Here is a 19,467-nt window from a genome sequence, read left to right as displayed (position 1 = left end):
CAGGGGTTAGAGCCATTTATCCCAATTGCGTGCGTCCTCGCGTACAAACTTTTTAATTATATTCTTGAGGGTGTGATTGAACCGTTCGACTAAACCGTCCGTTTGTGGGTGATAAACGGTGGTGTGGATCGGCTTAATTCCCAGTAACCCATACAGTTCGCACAGTGTGCGTGACATAAACGAAGTGCCTTGATCAGACAGAATCTCTTTGGGGATTCCGACTCAGGAGATGACGTGGAAGAGTGCTTCCGCAATACTACGTGCTGAGATATTGTGAAGAGGCACTGCTTCCGAGTATCGCGTTGCACAGTCCACCAGAACTAAAATAAAGCGATACGCTCGTGTTGACCGATCTAATGGCCCGACGAGATCCATCCCAATTCTTTCGAACAGGGTCTCGATTAATGGTAGAGGGCGCAAAGGCGCTTTTGGGATGGCCGCTGGATTTACTAACTGGCATTCGCGGCATGCCGTACACCACCTACGGACATCGCCGCGAATCCCTGGCCACTAGAACCGGGCCATTATTCGGGCTAGTGTCTTATCCTGCCCCAAGTGTCCAGCCATGGGATTAAAGTGAGCCACCTGGAATATCAATTCCCGGTGGCTCTTTGGGATCAAAAGTTGTGTGATCGGCTCCTTAGTCTGAGTGTCCTGCGTCACTCGGTATAATCTATCTTTCATAATGGAGAAATAGGGGAAGGATGGGGTGGCGTTTGGCTGGAGCATTTGACCATCAATTACTCTCACTTGGTCAAATGCATGCCGCAGAGTCTCATCTCACGACTGCTCTGACAGGAAATCCATGAGGGATTCCCCAAGAGAGGGAGGAGAAGCCTGCTGCTCCTCACTCTGATGCGGAGATGATGTAGACGGCTCTGTGACAGCTGCTCCCGCCAATGCTACACTGGGACCTCCCCCTGCTGAACTACGGCAGGACCCATTCTTCACTAAATGAGTCATTAACTCCCGAAATCCCGGCCAATCAGTCCCCAAAATTATCGAGTGGGTAAGGCGAGGATTAACCACTGCCTTTACACTAAATTTTCCCCTCGAAATAGAATGTGGATGACACTAAAGGGTAGTTGTGAACATCCCCGTGCACACACAACACCTTCACCATTTGTGCTCCCCCCAATGCCTCGTCTTGCACCAGGCTTTGGTGGATTGAGGTCTGATTACAGCCGGAGTCCACCAAAGCCTGATACGTATCCCCTCGGACACTCACCAGTATGCGATACGCTCTGGGCCGATCGAGGGCGGTCCCTGGCATGTCAGGGATCCGGGCCACCGCGCCCACCTCCATTGCTGAGCACTGATGATGGAGGTGCCCCGGCTCCCCGCAGCACCAGCAAACTGGTCCGGGCTCTCTCTCTGCTCTGGGGCTCACTCATCGGGGTGGGGAGACAGACATGGAGGCGGGAAACAGGAGGGCACTGCGTTTCAAAAAGCTCTTTATTTTCAGCTTTTTCAGTCTCCCAGTCACACAGACACGCGCACACACACATCAGTCATCTGGTTGGGGAGAGAGCTCCCTTCCTCTGCTCTCTCTCTCGTTATATAGGGTGCGGTCACTGGGGAAGACACACAAACACAGGTTAACTGACATCAGGTGTAGTGATTCTGCCACTTACCTTCCCTGACTCCGCCCTCCGGTCACAGACCGACGCTTGGCCACGCCCCCACTGCCACACCCATGTTATTTTATCTTAGTTAGCAGAAGTACGTTACATGTATGGATGCAGTGTAGAATAGTTTTCATGTTCAGTTGAATGGTTTGCTCAAACATGCAACATGTTCATGCAGCTGTCTATGGCTTAGCTGTCTAACAAACAGCTCGAGCAGTCTAAAAATTGCAACGGCATATTAGGGCCATTGTAGATTTTATATATATATATATATATATATATATATATATATATATATATATATATATATATCTGTGTGTCTGAGGGAGGGGGTAATATTTCGAAAAAACAACAGCTGCAGAATTTCTGAGATTAAAGTTAGAAATTTATGAGAAAAAAATCGGATATTCTTTGAGATCGTAAAATCATAAATTTGCGAGAAAAAAAACTCAGAAATTCTGAGATTAGAAATCACAAATATCTAAGATAAAAATTGGAAAAGTTGTGTGGCTCAAGACTTGTATAAAGCCGAGACTTATAGGAAATGCAGTCTTTCCTTATGGATCATGATATATATAAAATGTGTGTGTGTGTGTACACAGTGGTGCTTGAAAGTTTATGAACAGTTTAGAATTTTTTATATTTCTGCATAAATATGATCTAAAACATCATCAGATTTTCACACAAGTCCTAAAAGTAGATAAAGAGAACCCAGTTAAACAAATGAGACAAAAATATTATACTTGGTCATTTATTTATTGAGGAAAATGATCCAATATTACATCTCTGTGAATGGCAAAAGTATGTGAACCTTTGCTTTCAGTATCTGGTGTGACCCCCTTGTGCAGCAATAACTGCAACTATTCATTTCTGGTAACTGTTGATCAGTCCTGCACACCAGCTTGGAGGAATTTTAGCCCATTCCTCCGTACAGAACAGCTTCAACTCTGGGATGTTGGTGGGTTTCCTCACATGAACTGCTCGCTTCAGATCCTTCCACAACATTTCAATTGGATTAAAGTCAGGACTTTCATTTGGCCATTCCAAAACATTAACTTTATTCTTCTTTAACCATTCTTTGGTAGAACGACTTGTGTGCTTAGGGTCGTTGTCTTGCTGCATGACCCACCTTCTCTTGAGATTCAGTTCATGGACAGATGTCCTGACATTTTCCTTTAGAATTCGCTGGTATAATTCAGAATTTATTGTTCCATCAATGATTGCAAGCTGTCCTGGCCCAGATGCAGCAAAACAGGCCCAAACCATGATTCTACCACTACCATATCTCACAGATGGGATAAGGTTCTTATGCTGGAATGCATTGTTTTCTTTTCTCCAAACATAACGCTTCTCATTTAAACCAAAACGTTCTATTTTGGTCTCATCCATCCACAAAACATTTTTCCAATAGCCTTCTGGCTTGTCCACGTGATCTTTAGCAAACTGCAGACGAGCAGCAATGTTCTTTTTGGAGAGCAGTGGCTTTCTCCTTGCAACCCTGCCATGCACACCATTGTTGTTCAGTGTTCTCCTGATGGTGGACTCATGAACATTGTGAGAGAGAGTTAATGTGTTAATGTGAGAGAGGCCTTCAGTTGCTTAGAAGTTACCCTGGGGTCCTTTGTGGCCTCGCCGACTATTGCACGCCTTGCTCTTGGAGTGATCTTTGTTGGTTGACCACTCCTGGGGAGGGTAACAATGGTCTTGAATTTCCTCCATTTGTACACAATCTGTCTGACTGTGGATTGGTGGAGTCCAAACTCTTTAGAGATGGTTTTGTAACCTTTTCCAGCCTGATGAGCATCAACAACGCTTTTTCTGAGGTCCTCAAAATGTCCTTTGTTCGTGCCATGATGCACTTCCATAAACATGTGTTGTGAAGATCAGACTTTGATAGATCCCTGTTCTTTAAATAAAACAGGGCGCCCACTCACACCTGATTGTCATCCCATTGATTGAAAACACCTGACTCTAATTTCACCTTCAAATTAACTGCTAATCCTAGAGGTTCACATACTTTTGCCACTCACAGATATGTAATACTGGATCATTTTCCTCAATAAATAAATGACCAAGTATAATATTTTTGTCTCATTTGTTTAACTGGGTTCTCTTTATCTACTTTTAGGACTTGCGTGAAAATCTGATGATGTTTTAGGTCATATTTATGCAGAAATATAGAAAATTCTAAAGGGTTCACAAACTTTCAAGGACCACTGTGTGTGTGTGTGTGTGTGTGTGTGTGTGTATATATATATATATATATATATAGCATTTCCCAGAATATATTGCAGTGGGGAAGCCAGGGTTATTGCTTAATTGTTGCGCTTCCTGGATGCAATGGGAGATGAATGTATAAAGTGCACAGCTTTGTTTATCTGAGTCCTTTTTTGTCTTGGCTGTTTTTGTATAATTATTGTGTAAGAGCAGTTTCCTGTTACTTTCAGTGCGTGGATGGTTCTCATCTGCCCAAATCTCTGTTACTTTGAAACGGCTGATCTGAGAGTTATAGGAAACACAATCTTTCCTAAAGAATGAAGCATTTAGAGATTTTCTACTACATTTCCTAGAATGCACTGCAGCCAGGAAGCCGGGACGCTTAAGAGGTTTTGTTTTTTTTTTTCCTTGTAAAATTGTGATTTCTTAATCTTGGAATCTCTGACTTCTCACAAAATTCTGACTTTATAATCTTGAAGAATATCTGATTTTTTTCTTGTAAATGTATGACTTTATTCTCTGAAAGTTTTTTTTTTTCTTTCTGAATATTACCTTGCTTGATCTGTTTGTTTAATTAATTTATTTATTTTAACCTACAATGGCTCTAATACACCACTGTAATAACTGAACTGTTAATCATGATATTTAATATGCTTGTATGCCCATGTTTAGGAAAATAATTTTTTTTATACCCAGCCCATCACATATTACTTTTGCATGCAGTAAAATGATGGACGTCTCCAGCTCAGACAGCATAAACTCAAACAGGACTCACTCAACTCATTGTCTCAACTAATCCACAGATTGAGATGGATCATTCCTGAAAGGTTCCAGTAATTCAAGGGATGAAGAAAAAAAAACACTATATGGTCAAAGTATGAAGATACCTGACCATCATCCCTTTATGTAGTTCTTCCCTAAACTGTTGCCACGAAGTTAGAAGCACACAATTGTTTAGAATGCCTAGGTATGCTGTAATATTACAACTTCCATTCACTGGAACTAAAAAGCCCAAACCTGTTCCAGTATGACAGTACCCCTGGGCACAAAGCAAGATCCATGAAGGCATGGTTTGCTAAGGTTGGAATGGAAGAACTTGAGTGGCCTGCACAGAGCCCTGACCTCAACCTGCTGAACACCTTTGGGATGAACTGGAACGCTGACTGTTCACCAGGCCTTCTGGGAACAATTTCACAGAAGAATGCAGGTTGTTATCATAGCAGTGGGGAGAATAAATCTGGAATGGGATGTTCAGAAAGCACATTGTGTTGGTCAGGCGTCCACAAACTCTTGGCCATATAGTGTATGTTTGCCAGGCATGCAATTGAAAACATATTGAGTGATAAAAATACAATGGAAACCTATGTAAAACTCTAGGTTTGATTAAAATCAAACCTATCAAACAAAATCATCTGGCCCGTCAATTGAACAAAAGGAATGACTCAGTTTTTGGCAGTATCCAATACTGGTGTGTTTATCTTGGTGACTTATTCAGAAAGATTGAATCATTTGTGAAATAATTTGTGATGCCATCATTGATATCATTAGCTGAGTAATTGCTTGCCATTTTTAAAACCATCCTATGTTGCTTGATATGGGTATTAGGGCATACTTCACATTTCCATTATCCCATTAATTCAGTAGACTTGCTTGTCTATAAAAAGAGTTATGGGAAATTCAAGATAAAATATGAGCCAGTGTTTAGTGATTGTTGAACCTTTTCTGCGAGTAGGACAGCTTGAGGAACACTGAGGAAAAGAAATAAGAGCAGTGGTCCAGTTCACGGAAATAAGGCATTTATTGTTATACAAAAAGTGATATATTTTGGATTATTCAGGGAAGCTGCTAATAATTGACTGCCTTCACATTTGTATTCTCCATTTTGCTCTTCATCCTGACATCTCCCTCCCCCCCAAAAAAACCCTTATGCTAAGGTCGCACATAGCCGGTTGACCTGTGAGAACCGTGGCTGGGGCTAATGTGGCCATTCTGGCAGATTTTGGAGGTGATCTGTTGCATAAATTTGGGCGGAGTAAATACGCAAATGAAGCCATGGTAGCTGCGACGGTAGCCGCGGAAGACGTAGGTAAAACCTATGGCGGCAATGACGCATAGCGACGTATAACCTTATGGCAGTATGTACGGTTTTCACAGCTGCAGCAGCAAGACAAAATAAGCCACGCCCCCTCAGCAAACTTTTCACTTTCTGCAGAATGTTGTTCCATGAACATTTTGAGCTTGATGGTTGCAACGAAATGCTACAGTAACCCACGTGTGCCTCAAGGATGCTCACGGATGCCTTCACGGATGTGATGGATGAATTCATTAGGCGCTTGACCCATGGCTATTTTCAACACAACGAAACTTTTCAGGGATGGACACCATGCCCTCCCGGTTATCAAGGTAGCTCCCCGGCTCTCACGTGTTCTGATGGAAGGGCCCGGAACGTGTGCCAGTTAATCCCTACAGGGCTCAAAATTGTCTACCAGCATCTACCATGAAGTGATTCCAGCTATGTGAGAAATTAGTATTACGAAGATACACTTCAATAACAAGCATTCAGTCATTTATGGAATTTTTAGGACCCAAAAAGATTGACCTGAAGGGCATTCTACTCAGTAAGTGTACATGGACATGGATGTATAGCTATCAAACACAGTGTGTGCATATAAAGAAAAAAAAATGTTTTTATGAAAGATTTTATGATTATTAAAAGCTTGATCTCATTAAACAGATGTATAATCTCAGGTGCAGATGTGTAAACTGCAACCTTGTCTAATCCTCAGACTGTTTCGACACACAAGCATAAAATTCACCCACTGCATGTCCTGAAACTAAGAAGATTGAACGTCCTGGAGCTCCGAACCTAAAGATTTCCATATGAGAAACAGCACTGATTCTCTTGAAATGCACTGTTAATCCTTGCGTCTGCAGATTTATTTCTGCCACTGAATTGACTCTTACGCTCTGAATGCTTTTTGGTACACATGAGCAGTGAATGCTCAGCATTTGGCTGCTCTTCATTGGCAGTCCTCTGTTAAACTCGCTGTCCCAGGATTGACCTTCTGTCTATGCCAACTGAATGGCCTATGACTCTGTCATGCAACTTTGAATTTCAGAGGCTCACAGTGCAGCACTAAATTTACCAGCATATTACTATGTGTAAAATATACGCTCTGTGATCTTTAATAATATGTGAATGAGCTTGTTGGGTTTCATTATTTAGCAGCATAACGTAGGAAATGGTGGATGTCAGTAGTAGTAGATAGGGGTTTTTCAATGGCTGATGCTGATGACCGATATGTAATATCGATATAATGTTGTTTTTGCATCTGATGAAATTAAGGATTGAGATAAATTTGTTTTTTGTATTTCTGGGCCGATACCAATTATTAGTAATCAAGGACACTAAGGGCCATCTCATCTCATCTCATCTCATCTCATCTCATCTCATCTCATCTCATCTCATTATCTCTAGCCGCTTTATCCTGTTCTACAGGGTCACAGGCAAGCTGGAGCCTATCCCAGCTGACTACGGGTGAAAGGCGGGGTACACCCTGGACAAGTCGCCAGGTCATCACAGGGCTGACACATAGACACAGACAACCATTCACACTCACATTCACACCTACGGTCAATTTAGAGTCACCAGTTAACCTAACCTGCATGTCTTTGGACTGTGGGGGAAACCGGAGCACCCGGAGGAAACCCACGCGGACACGGGGAGAACATGCAAACTCCACACAGAAAGGCCCTCGCCAGCCACGGGGCTCGAACCCGGACCTTCTTGCTGTGAGGCGACAGCGCTAACCACTACACCACCGTGCCGCCCCACTGTAAGGGCCAGTTAAGCAATAATTATTTAAGTTAAAAATGAACGATGATAATTTCATTTTTATTCATACAGGCTTAGAGTATGTTAGTTTAAAATACATAATTATTAACAAAAAAAAGGAACGTAGAAAAGAGTTTTAGAACATAGAAAAAAGAACAGGGCGGTGGTGTAGTGGTTAGCGCTGTCGCCTCACAGCAAGAAGGTCTGGGTTCGAGCCCCGTGGCCGGCGAGGGCCTTTCTGTTCGGAGTTTGCATGTTCTCCCCGTGTCCGCGTGGGTTTCCTCCGGGTGCTCCGGTTTCCCCCACAGTCCAAAGACATGCAGGTTAGGTTAACTGGTGACTCTAAATTGACCATAGGTGTGAATGGTTGTCTGTGTCTATGTGTCAGCCCTGTGATGACCTGGCGACTTGTCCAGGGTGTACCCCGCCTTTCACCCGTAGTCAGCTGGGATAGGCTCCAGCTTGCCTGCGACCCTGTAGAACAGGATAAAGCGGCTAGAGATAATGAGATGAGATGAGATCTCTTGTGTGACGTGTAATTCACCCCTCTCATTCATTTTCTGAACACATTCTGCATGCTTTGGAATTGATCAATAAACAGAAAATAAAATGACGTGTTTGTCTCCTCCACTACTAAATAGATGAATACGTTTGTCAGCTGGAGCTGCTTTTCTCTCTGAAGTCTGTTCCTTGGAATCAGTTTTCATATTCAGTATTTTTTTTCATATTCAGTGAACAAGAGAAGAGTAAGGCAAGAATTATTAAATCACTTTCAATGCGTTCACATACTTGTTTCACGTTTCTTTTGTAATTGTGCCTAACTTCTTCAGCTGAAGCTCTAGCAAAAGCAGCAACATTCTCATATCAGTCAGAGTCGCCATTTTATTTGGCATGACAGCTGTTAAATGTGTACACTCTAAATGCTCAGGGCTTTCTGACATTCATTCTGTACTCTTCACTGAAGTGGTTCTGACAAAGACGAAACGGTTACATATTCGAAGTAGCTGTTTAACCAACACCAGATAACACCAGACAGGTCCACAGGCCAAAGCAAGAACCATTTCATGGCATCCACCAAGGCCTCAGCATGAAAGAAAAGAATGAAAGCACAACTTTATTCATCACATATTTGTGAAATTCCTCTCTGCATTTAACCCATCTGAAGCAGTGAACATACACACACACACACACACGTGAGCAATGAGCACACACACATACCCAGAGCAGTGGGCAGCCGTGCTAACAGCGCCCGGGGAGCAGTTGGGAGTTAGGTGCCTCGCTCAAGGGCACCTCAGCCCAAGGCCGTCCCATATTAACCTAACTGCATGTCTTTGGACTGTGGGGGAAACCCACGCAGACACGGGGAGAACATGCAAACTCCACACAGAATGGCCCTCGCCGGCCACGAACCCAGAACCTCCTTGCTGTGAGGTGACCATGCTAACCACTTACACCATGAAAGGTTTTCTTCACCTCTGGCCCTCACCATCTTGAGATCAGTCCTCCCGTGTCACCCAGACGTCTGGGGGTGAGTCGCTAAAGAAAGACAGGAACCCCATGAGTTTGCAATCTTTATTCACAAGTCCCCCCTGAGACGAGAGTATACAAGGGGTTTTATATGTGTGTGTGAGTGAAACCTTGGATCAATCATGTCACAATGCTCCGTGTACACCTCACACCAGCAGATGTTCTAACAGATATCAACATTTACGCACAACCTTAGGTCAGAGATAGCACAGTTCTGATAGAATGTTCCAAAAGATATCAATATTACGTCTCGAGCAATGTGTCTAGCTAAGGCCCTGTCCACACGGCAACGGATTCAGGTGAATCTGATAAAATTGTTTATCGTTTCGGCCTGGCGTCCACACGGCACCGGCGTTTTGGGTGCCCCACAATGATATTTTTTGAGAACGGGTTCCAGAGTGGAAAAATCTGGCAACGGCGCCGTTGCGAAGTCGTCTGGATGAGTAGAACGGATTTGTTTACGATGATGTCACAACCACATGACTAGAACAAGCAGCACTCTCGCTGTTTTGTATGAACCACTGCATTGCATTCACTTTTGTATACAGCTTTTCTTTTAAATAAACAAGTAACTGAACCATTTCTTGAATTTCTTTTTTTTATTGGATAAGACTGCTTTTCAAAATGTTCACACACAATAAGAAAATTAAGTTATATAAAACTATGCACACTAATAAAACTAATTTGTACACACAGAAGGCATGATTTCCTCGCGTAGTCGCAGCCATCATCATCTTCTTGTTGTGTGTTTGTTCCTGACAGTGCTTCACACCGGGTAGAAGAAGGGGTTTATGCGCATGCGTCTACTTCTTCTATTGTTCTGGTGTCTCCGATGGGACCGTCTTACAGCGCACGTAGAGGTGTGGCATGTGTATTGCATCGTTTTCAGCAAGCGTTGCGTTGCCATATGGACCTGATATTTTACTGATCCATTGCCCATGTGGACGCGATATTTTTTTAATAAAATCTCATTGCCGTTGTCGTGTGGATGTAGCCTTAGACAGAAGGTCACACAGTAACTTGGTACACAGTTACACAGGAAACAAGGTCACAGAAGAATTCAGTGCCTTCTAGCTGAAATAGTAAAATAGAACAGAACAGAACAATATTAAGAATAAATCCTTACAATTTTGTCACAAAATAAATTACTGCCTTCTTGGTCAAGAATAAATACTTACAATTATTTATCCTTACAAAGGAATAAAACCTTACACACCACCAACTGAATAACGAAATACAATGCAAATCTAAATACAGAAAATAAAAATGAAATAAATGTAAAATGTTAAACAAGCAAATAATTATGTTGAATGATATATGTTGTATTTAACGTTGTAATTGAATTAATTACTAATGCTAACTAATGGGATCAGAAAGTTGTTTTAGCCGTGTTGAAGACAGGACTAGGTTAAATATGGTCCAACAGCTGGGTGATTCCCCGTCAATGGCTGGACTGTTCTCTGCTTCTTACAAGGTTTCACTGGGGCTCGAGTTCTCTCAGCCAAATTCTATTAAAGGTCTCGTAACAGGGCCAGTTACAAATGTAGCTGTAGCAATGCAGAATATCATGTCCTTGTAAATAATTTACCTAACTGTTTGAGAACCAGCAAAATCTGCAACTGATCAGGTGACCTAAATGCAATTAACATTTTTAGGAGAGGACTAGTGCGGAGATTCATGTCTGTTTTACATTAATAACCTTGATTTTTAACCAGGGCCTCTCAAATCCACTCCAACTGGAGACTCACTACCCTGCATAGTTTCAGGTTTATGATCCAGCCAGTGGAAAACTTGATAATTAGCTCATGAGCTGGATCAGGTTTGGTGCAATTCAGGGTGGGCAAAATGACAAAAATATTGTCATGGTACTTGAAGACATTTTCTATGATGCACAATATGTGTAATTATATGTACAGTACCAATCAAAAGTTTGGACACACCTACTCATTCATATGTGCTTTTTGTATTTTGACTGTTTTCTACGTTGTAGAACAATGCTGAAGACAAAACTATGCAATAACTTATGGAACATGTATGGAATTACAGTATGTGATAAACAAAAAAAAGTGTTAAAAAAAACCCCAGAATATGTTTCATATTGGGCAGCACGGTGGTGTAGTGGTTAGCGCTGTCGCCTCACAGCAAGAAGGTCCGGGTTCGAGCCCCGTGGCCAGCGAGGGCATTTCTGTGTGGAGTTTGCATGTTCTCCCCGTGTCCGCGTGGGTTTCCTCCGGGTGCTCCGGTTTCCCCCACAGTCCAAAGACATGCAGGTTAGGTTAACTGGTGACTCTAAATTGACCGTAGGTGTGAATGTGAGTGTGAATGGTTGTATGTGTCTATGTGTCAGCCCTGTGATGACCTGGCGACTTGTCCAGGGTGTACCCCGCCTCTCGCCCGTAGTCAGCTGGGATAGGCTCCAGCTTGCCTGCGACCCTGTAGAACAGGATAAAGTGGCTACAGATAATGAGATGAGATGTTTCATATTTTCGATTCTTCAGAGTAGCCAGCGTTTACCTTGATGATGCTTTGCACACTATTAAAGTTAATTAGTGCAATTCTGTGCCTTCTTAATGTGTTTTGAGATCAAACAGTAAATAGTAAATAATATAGAGTAAATAGCCCTATTCCACAACTGTAGTAATCAATACTATGCAGAGGTGGACAGTAATGAAGTACATTTACTTGAGTACTGTACTTAAGTACACTTTTTGAGTATCTTTACTTTAAGTGAGTATTATTTTTTTATTTTTTTTGGAAACTTCTGACTTTAACTTCACTAGATTTGAAAGACAAATATCGTACTTTTCACTCCACTACATTTCTATCAAGGTCCTCGTTACTCGTTACTATGAAGCAGCTTTGAAAGTGGATGTTTTTTCTTTTCTTTTCTAAAACGTGATTGGTATTTTCGCAGGTGACACGGAGAGCCGATCAGTAATCACTAGGGTCACATCACGTTCATAGACTATAAAATCAAGTTCAATGATTTCTCAGCAGCGTTATTTAACACGATCAGTTGATGGCAGAACGGAAGGAGGCGGGTCTTCTGGGGAACGCACGCACTCATGGCTTTACCTACAACCCATGTTTCAGTTTTCTGAAAGGATTAAAGATCCATTTTGTTTTAAACGTTTGCTTTGTTTGCTGAAAATGAACCACATCACGGCCTTCAGAAACTCACTGTCCAACCTGCGGAAGCATATTGAGATATAGAAACGTTTTATTCCAAGAGAAAGCTTGCAACGAAGTTGTCTGTGCTTTTAGAGCTAGCGATAACGTTGCAGTCTGGTTAGTCAAATGACTTTCTGTGGATTTGCCCGCCAAGTTGCCATTGCTTTATCCACAGCTAACATTAACACATAGCTAGTGAACTTGGACACTGTTAGTTAGCATGTAAAAACAGAGTTACGCTAACATGAAGAATGTTAACTTATCTGAATTCCTTTCAGAAATATGTTTTAGCATCATCTTGCCAAATAAACAATGTAGAAATCTTTCTTTTCTAGTAACGTTAGCTACGCAATATGATTTTGAGTTTGAAAAGAGTTTGCTAGCGTCAGGTGGAGCTTCACTGACTAGCTAGCTTAACGTTAAACCACCATGATGGCACAGCATGCGTTCATTTTGTGAATTCACATTTCTGTCCTTGGTAATGGCATTAGGTTTTGTAAGCGTTGTGGCAATAATACAACGATGTGTTGGCAGAAAATGTACTTTTAATACTTAAGTATTTTTAAAAGCAAGTACTTCAGTACTCTAACTTAAGTAAAAATTTGACTGGACAACTTTCACTTGTATCAGAGTAACATTTGACCAGCGGGATCTGTACTTTGACTTAAGTAATGAACTTGGGCACTTTGTCCACCTCTGATACTATGTCAAGAACCGCTCAAGTAAAGAGAAACGATATTGATCATTACTTTAAGATATGAAGTGTCCTTTAATTCATAAAAATAATGAAAAACCATTGAATTAGAAAGTTTGTCCAAACTTTTGACTAGTACTGTATATCATATTGTCATATTGCCCAGCCCTAGTTACAAGTAGACAAGATATGGAACTCATAGCTGACTACTGTGTAAAGACTGTACATTGTTTATGCTAAGAAACTTAATCTTTGCTTTGCAGAGGTCGGAGACGTATTGAACACCCTCACATACAGAAGCAGTACCTATTATTTCTTCCATGGAGCCTGTGCAATCAGAGATGAGCGTCCTGGTTAATGGGAAAGGTCATGACCTTGGGGATGATATGAGCGTGTCGATGAAGACGATGATAGAGGAAGAAACGTAAGCATGCGTTTTAATCACTGTAATGATCATGTTTTTTTTTTCTTTTGACATATTTTATTTCGTGAACATGCTGACTGTCTATATATAAAACACTCTGATCTTATGGGTCATACTGAGGTGCCAGTCTACCAGCATGGACAAAACTGGCCATTTCATATCACTCTTGCATGTTATATATCTATATGAGGAGTTTCTGTTTTGTCAGTGTTGTAAATGTTGTGTTGTAAATACACTCACCGGCCACTTTAATAGGAACTTGATCCTAAGATTCCTGTTCTTGGCTGGCAGGAGTGGAAACCAGTGTGGTCTTCTGCTGTTGCATGCTGAGATGCTTTTCTGCTCACTACGGTTGTAGGGAGTTGCTACACGATGCTATATCCTTCCTGGCAGCTCGAACCAATCTGGCCATTTTCCCAACACGGTGTTTCCACCCACAGAACTGTCGCTCATTCAGGGTTTTTTTTTGTTTGTTTGTTTTTCGCACCATTCGGTGTAAACCCTAGAGACTGTTGTGTGTGAAAACCCCAGGAGATCAGCAGTTTCTGAAATACTCAAGCCAGTCCATCTGGCTCAAACCAACACCTATGCCACAGCGAAAATCACAGCGATCACAATTTTTCCCATTCTGATGTTTGACGTGAACATTCACTGAATCTCTTGATTTGTATCTGCATGATTTTATGCATTGTGCTGCTGTCAAAGGATTGGCTGATTAGAGAACTGCATAAAACAGCAGGTGTAGGGGTATACCTAATGCAGTGGCCGGTGAGTGTAAGTCCAAAATGCACTTCTGCTTATAGCTTTACGCCTTCTTAGCTGACAGTTTAAGATGTTGATGGCACCGACATGTTTTTCTGTTTTCAGTATTATGACCACTTTCTGAGTGTATAATTTAAGACTGACAAGGTTTTTTTTTTTTATCAGTCTGGATTTATTTCTTTAACAGATGTTTAGGTTTCTTGGTAGTGATGCTCTTTGTTATTCTTGGCTTGGTCTCTGCAAAACCAGAATGTGTTGGCATCAGAATTAAGCTTTTTACATTTTCCAAAGTTTTTATCTGGAACCCCACAAGCACAAAGTGCATGACTATACTAACATTCACTATCTGAATTTCAGTGAATGTTCAAACGTATTATTTCCCAGCAGGGGGTTGTGTATATTTAAGATCTTGTCTATTTTCCGGCAAGCACTTTACTTTCATTTATATTTTGGTAAAGATTTTGGTTAAGGTAATGATTAGAGTAAATAAAAAATCAATCTCCAATTTTTCATCTGATTAAGCTATCTAATCTAAAGTCCTTCCCGTGCCATATGGCGCATCGGGCGGCGCCGATCTCCGTTTCTGCAGCCCTCGGCCTCTCGCCTATTACATAGCAAGACTATATAAATGTATGAGCAGAACTGCATCATCGTCGTTGTTGTTGTTGTTGTTTTTTTTTCCACAGATTATAAGCGTTTGTATTTTTGATTGTCTGCTCTGTGTATGAATGTTTGTTTATTCACAGCATGTTAAATCGTGCTGGAATGGAGTGTTTTCATACATGATTTCATGTATTTTCTAAGTGCATTGCATGTTTGCCTTGTTTTTGTGCTTATGTTGGACAATGGATCATGTCTCGCTGCCAACCCTAAGAAATGGCACTCAAAACAGGTATGTTATTAAAGTGCTTAAAATGCTTGAAGGTTTCTTTGAACTTCTAGACTCACTTAACCTAAAGTTGCTGCGACTGTGATGAATTTTAATAACATTTCATCTTAAATTAGAATTACAGACCTAATACATGTTCCGTGCTGCCGTCTTATAGATTTGATGATCCTGATGGAACCCTGGCTGAAAATGTGGAGTTTCTGCCTGGCGGAGAGGGCAAAAAGCCACGTTTCACTGATGTAAGTGCAGTAAACAAACACTGAGGCTAATGTCTGCTTACATAAATTAGACTTATTGCCAAGGTGGTGCTAAGCCTGTATGTACTATCAAGTGTATCAAGTATATCAAGTGTATATCTGAGTAATATATACCAGTATGTTGGATTTTTTGGACTCCTAACTATACTTCACACTTTTTTTTTTCCCATCAGTTTGAAGGGAAGACCTCTTTCGGCATGTCTGTCTTCAATCTTGGCAATGCCATTATGGGAAGTGGGATTCTGGGTTTGGCATACGCCATGTCCAACACCGGCATCGCCCTCTTTTTGTACGTCTGAACCTTGTTTCTCTATTTCACAAACACTGAAATGGTACATAGTCGTAAGCAACATCAAGGCATAAATTACTTCTTTTTGAATTTCCTAAACCATAAAAAAATAGAATAGATATTTAAATGAAATCAGTTGCACAATTGCTTGTATTTATGGATCCATTTACTTGCACATTACTTGTAATGGATTTTGTTTACCACAATCATTATCACAAAGCAGAGACCAAAAGAATGCAGAGTAGTGTATCATGGTTTTAATAGATTCTTTTCAGTAAACAGCTATTTGCCCCTAACTGTTTGAAGAATGCCACCTGCATCTATATATTAGTGACATCACTAGTAACATGAGGTTAGTGATATCATCTCTTGTTCCACTTCTCTCTGTTATGGAACAGAGCTTGCTTGCCGTTTCTTGACATGTTGATCTTGATAATTTATGATATAAAAATATTATCTCTAAACCACTATGTACCCAAACCCTGCTTGCTTTATTATACAACCTCAATTCCAAAAAAAGTTGGAATGCTGTGTAAACTGTAGATAAAAACAGAATCGATGATTTGCAAATCATGGAAACCCTATATTTCATTGAAAATAGTACAAATACAACATATCAAATGTTGAAACTGAGAAATGTTATTGTTTTTCAAAAAATATATGCTCATTTTTAATTTGATGTCAACAACACATTTTTGAAAAGTTGGGACAGGGGCATGTTTACCACTGTGTTGCATCACCTGTACTTTTAACAACACTGTGAATGTTTGGGAACTGAGGAGAACAATTGCTGTAGTTTTGAAAGGGAAATGTTGTCCCATTCTTGCCTGAGATAAAATTTAATTTGTTCGACAGTTCGGGGTCTCCTTTGTCGTATTTTGCGCTTCATAATGTGCCAAATGTTTTAAACGGGAGGCAGGTCTGGACTGCAGGCAGGCCAGTTTAGCACCTGGACTCTTTTACTATGGAGCCATGCAGTTTTAATATGTGCAGAAAGCGGTTTGGCATTGTCTTGCTGAAAGAAGGAAGGCCTGCCCTGAGAAAGATATTGTCTGGATGGCAGCATATTGCTCTGAAACGTGTATCTCATTCAGCATTAATGATGCCTTCCCACATGTACAAGCTACCAATGTCATGTCCACTAATGCACCCTCATACCGTCATAGATGCTGGCTTTTGAAGTGTGCACTGATAGCAAGCCGGATGGTCCCTCTCCTCTTTAGCCTGGAGGACGTGGTGTCCATGATTTCTAAAAAGAATTTCTATTTTTGATTCGTCAGACCTCAGGACAATTTTCTACTTCACCTCAGTTCATGGTAAAAGAGCTCGGGGCCAGAGAAGGTGGCAGTGTTTCTGGATATTGTTTATATCTGGTTTTAACTTGCATTTGTGGTTGCAGTAATGAACTGTTTTCACAGACGATGGTTTTCTGAAGTGTTCCTGAGCCCATACAGTGAGTTCCACTACAGACACATGTCTGCTTTTAATGCAGTGTCGCCTGAGAGCCTGAAGATCACAGGCATCCAATGTCAGTTTTCAGCCTTGTCTCTTGCGTACAGAGATTTCTCCAGATTCTCTGAATCTTTTAATGATATTATGTAGCATAGATGATGCAATCCCCAAATTCTTTGCAACTTTGAGTAATGTTATTCTTAAACTGTTGCACTGTTTGCTCACGCAGTCTTTCACAGAGCGATGAACCCCTCTCGATCTTTACTTCTGAGAAACTCAGCCTCTCTGGGATGCTCTTGTTATACCCAATCATGTTACTGACTTGTTGCCAATTAACCAAATTAGTTTTTTTTTTTTAACATTACACAACTTCTTTTTCAGTTTTTTGTTGCTCCTGTCTCAATGTTTCTGAAACGTATTGCTGCTATAATATTTTAAATGAGCATATATTTTTCAAAAAACAATAAAATTTCTCAGTTTCAACATTTGATATGTTGTCTTTGTTATACACAGTTTTACACAGTGTCCCAGCTTTTTTGGAATTGGCATTGTAGTATACATACTAAAGTATAATTGTATTTTAAACACCTTCTGTGTTTAGCTGCGAGTGATGGCAGAAGGAGTTGATAAATTGGTTTGACATGCTTCTTACACACACTCACCCTGACCTTCAGTAATGTCATTTATCATGCGCAGCGACCTTGTTTCCTAAAGAGGAGAGGAAAAGGCATGTCCTTCAGGATGTGAAGCGACTCTCTGCCCCTCCCACTCCAGTTTTCCATCATTCAGCCCTGCTCTACCTGCTAGCACAAGCCCTTCCCTCTGAAAAGTTTCCATGACTCAGTCTCTGTCCTGCCTGTAGGGTTAAGCTCCTACCCCTGAAAACTTTCCGTCTGTTGCTCTTGCCCCTTCTGTGCCTGGAAAGGCCAAGTCTGAAATAGTCCTTGTGCTCCTCTCCTGAGCCCCTCCTTCCCTTCAGAAAAGTCTCGCCCCTCCCCATATACGGCCATCAGATCTCATTCGCTCATCTGACTGGATTCACTGTCTGACCTGTCTTGGTCTGGTTTAGACAGCAGAGCTGAAATCAAGCTTAGGTGTCTTCTGTATCACACGTGCTACTGGACACCGTGGCTCCGATTACCTGGAAGGCTGATCCTTCTACTAAGAACACAGTCTGCAGTCACATAAACTATACATTTATTAGTTGTGTTAAACTATTAGTCATTCATGCTCTCACGTGCTTGACATGGAAAGGAAAAGTTTGCTCATTCCCCCTGGCATTAACTATGGCAGGACAGAAAAGAAAAATGGCAAGCACATCAGAATATAAAGATTATGGATTTAAAATATTGTAGACTTCTGTATAAAGCAATTGATTACATAGGTTCTCTATCTATCCATCGATCGAGCTATCTTTGTTTCTATACCAATTTTACTATGCAGGAAGAGGTGAGTTTGTTCATTCAAGTTTGCGTTAGTGATCATGGCTGAAAGCATAAAACAGATAACTGATTGGAAATTTGATTTGATTTTTCACCCTAAATCTGTCCGTTTTGATAGCTGACATTGCCACAATGCAGTATTACAGAAATTTGGGTCCAGATGAATAAGGCCCAAGTTGACATCAGTATACAGAACCTCGGAAATTATATGAAATTTTGAGTAGTACTGGGATAATTACTATCTGGAAAAGATAACATTAGCTTAAGTTCAACTTTGTGCTTAGCCCAATCCCACATGCCTTTTGTGGTTATATGTAGAGTGAGAATTTGTTTCAACGTGGAAGGCAAATAAGATATGACTTCAGTTAGGCATGCAGACTGCTACCATATGTGCCAACAGTGGAACACTGAATTGCTTTTACTGAAATTCTCAGCTCGACCAAGCTGAGGCCAGTAGTTCAATCATACCACAACTGTCATGGGACTTATGTAAGTTTAATAGAGCTTTTCAGATGCCTGCTACAATATTCCACAGCAGTACAAATCAATCAGTAATCAAATATTAATCCAGCTGTGGCGTTCCCATAGTCATCAGGAAACTTGACTTCTCACGATTGCTAATGATTTATAAATGGAAATTCATTTATCAGCCTGTGTGTCTGGTGTTAACGTCACAAGCATTTGCCTAAGCATGCATTCCAGTAAAGAACACGAGGGCATCAGTGGGCTAACTCGCTTGTCTGGGAAAGGTATTGACGCTAACATTTTGAGGACTGCTGAGTGATGAACTTTTCCCCCAAAGCTAATGGGTCATTGCAGGCAACCCATTGCTCCATCCAAACCTTGGCACTGGCTTGTGAACACAAAGGGTCATGGGAAA

General features: G+C 41.1%; 1 protein-coding gene across 2 annotated transcripts in view; it reads left to right on the top strand.

Moving 5' to 3' along the window:
• The window catches only part of slc38a3b (solute carrier family 38 member 3b), a 145,382-nt gene that overhangs the window by 41,970 nt on the left and 83,945 nt on the right, over window positions 1–19,467 (top strand). Inside the window, exons 2-5 of one of the 2 annotated variants that reach the window (XM_060919293.1) lie at window positions 13,336–13,496; window positions 15,133–15,150; window positions 15,305–15,386; window positions 15,578–15,693. In XM_060919293.1, the coding sequence (XP_060775276.1) occupies window positions 13,393–13,496; window positions 15,133–15,150; window positions 15,305–15,386; window positions 15,578–15,693 (320 nt within the window). In that variant the 5' untranslated portion in view covers window positions 13,336–13,392. The remainder of the gene's footprint in view (window positions 1–13,335; window positions 13,497–15,132; window positions 15,151–15,304; window positions 15,387–15,577; window positions 15,694–19,467) is intronic. The other variant, XM_060919294.1, reaches the window with a different exon arrangement.

This window comes from Neoarius graeffei, chromosome 4, assembly GCF_027579695.1.
Source record: "Neoarius graeffei isolate fNeoGra1 chromosome 4, fNeoGra1.pri, whole genome shotgun sequence".
In the NCBI taxonomy this organism is placed as follows: Eukaryota; Metazoa; Chordata; class Actinopteri; order Siluriformes; family Ariidae; genus Neoarius; species Neoarius graeffei.
The sequence above is the reverse complement of the archived record's forward strand: the minus strand, read 5'-3'. Positions and strand labels throughout refer to the sequence as shown.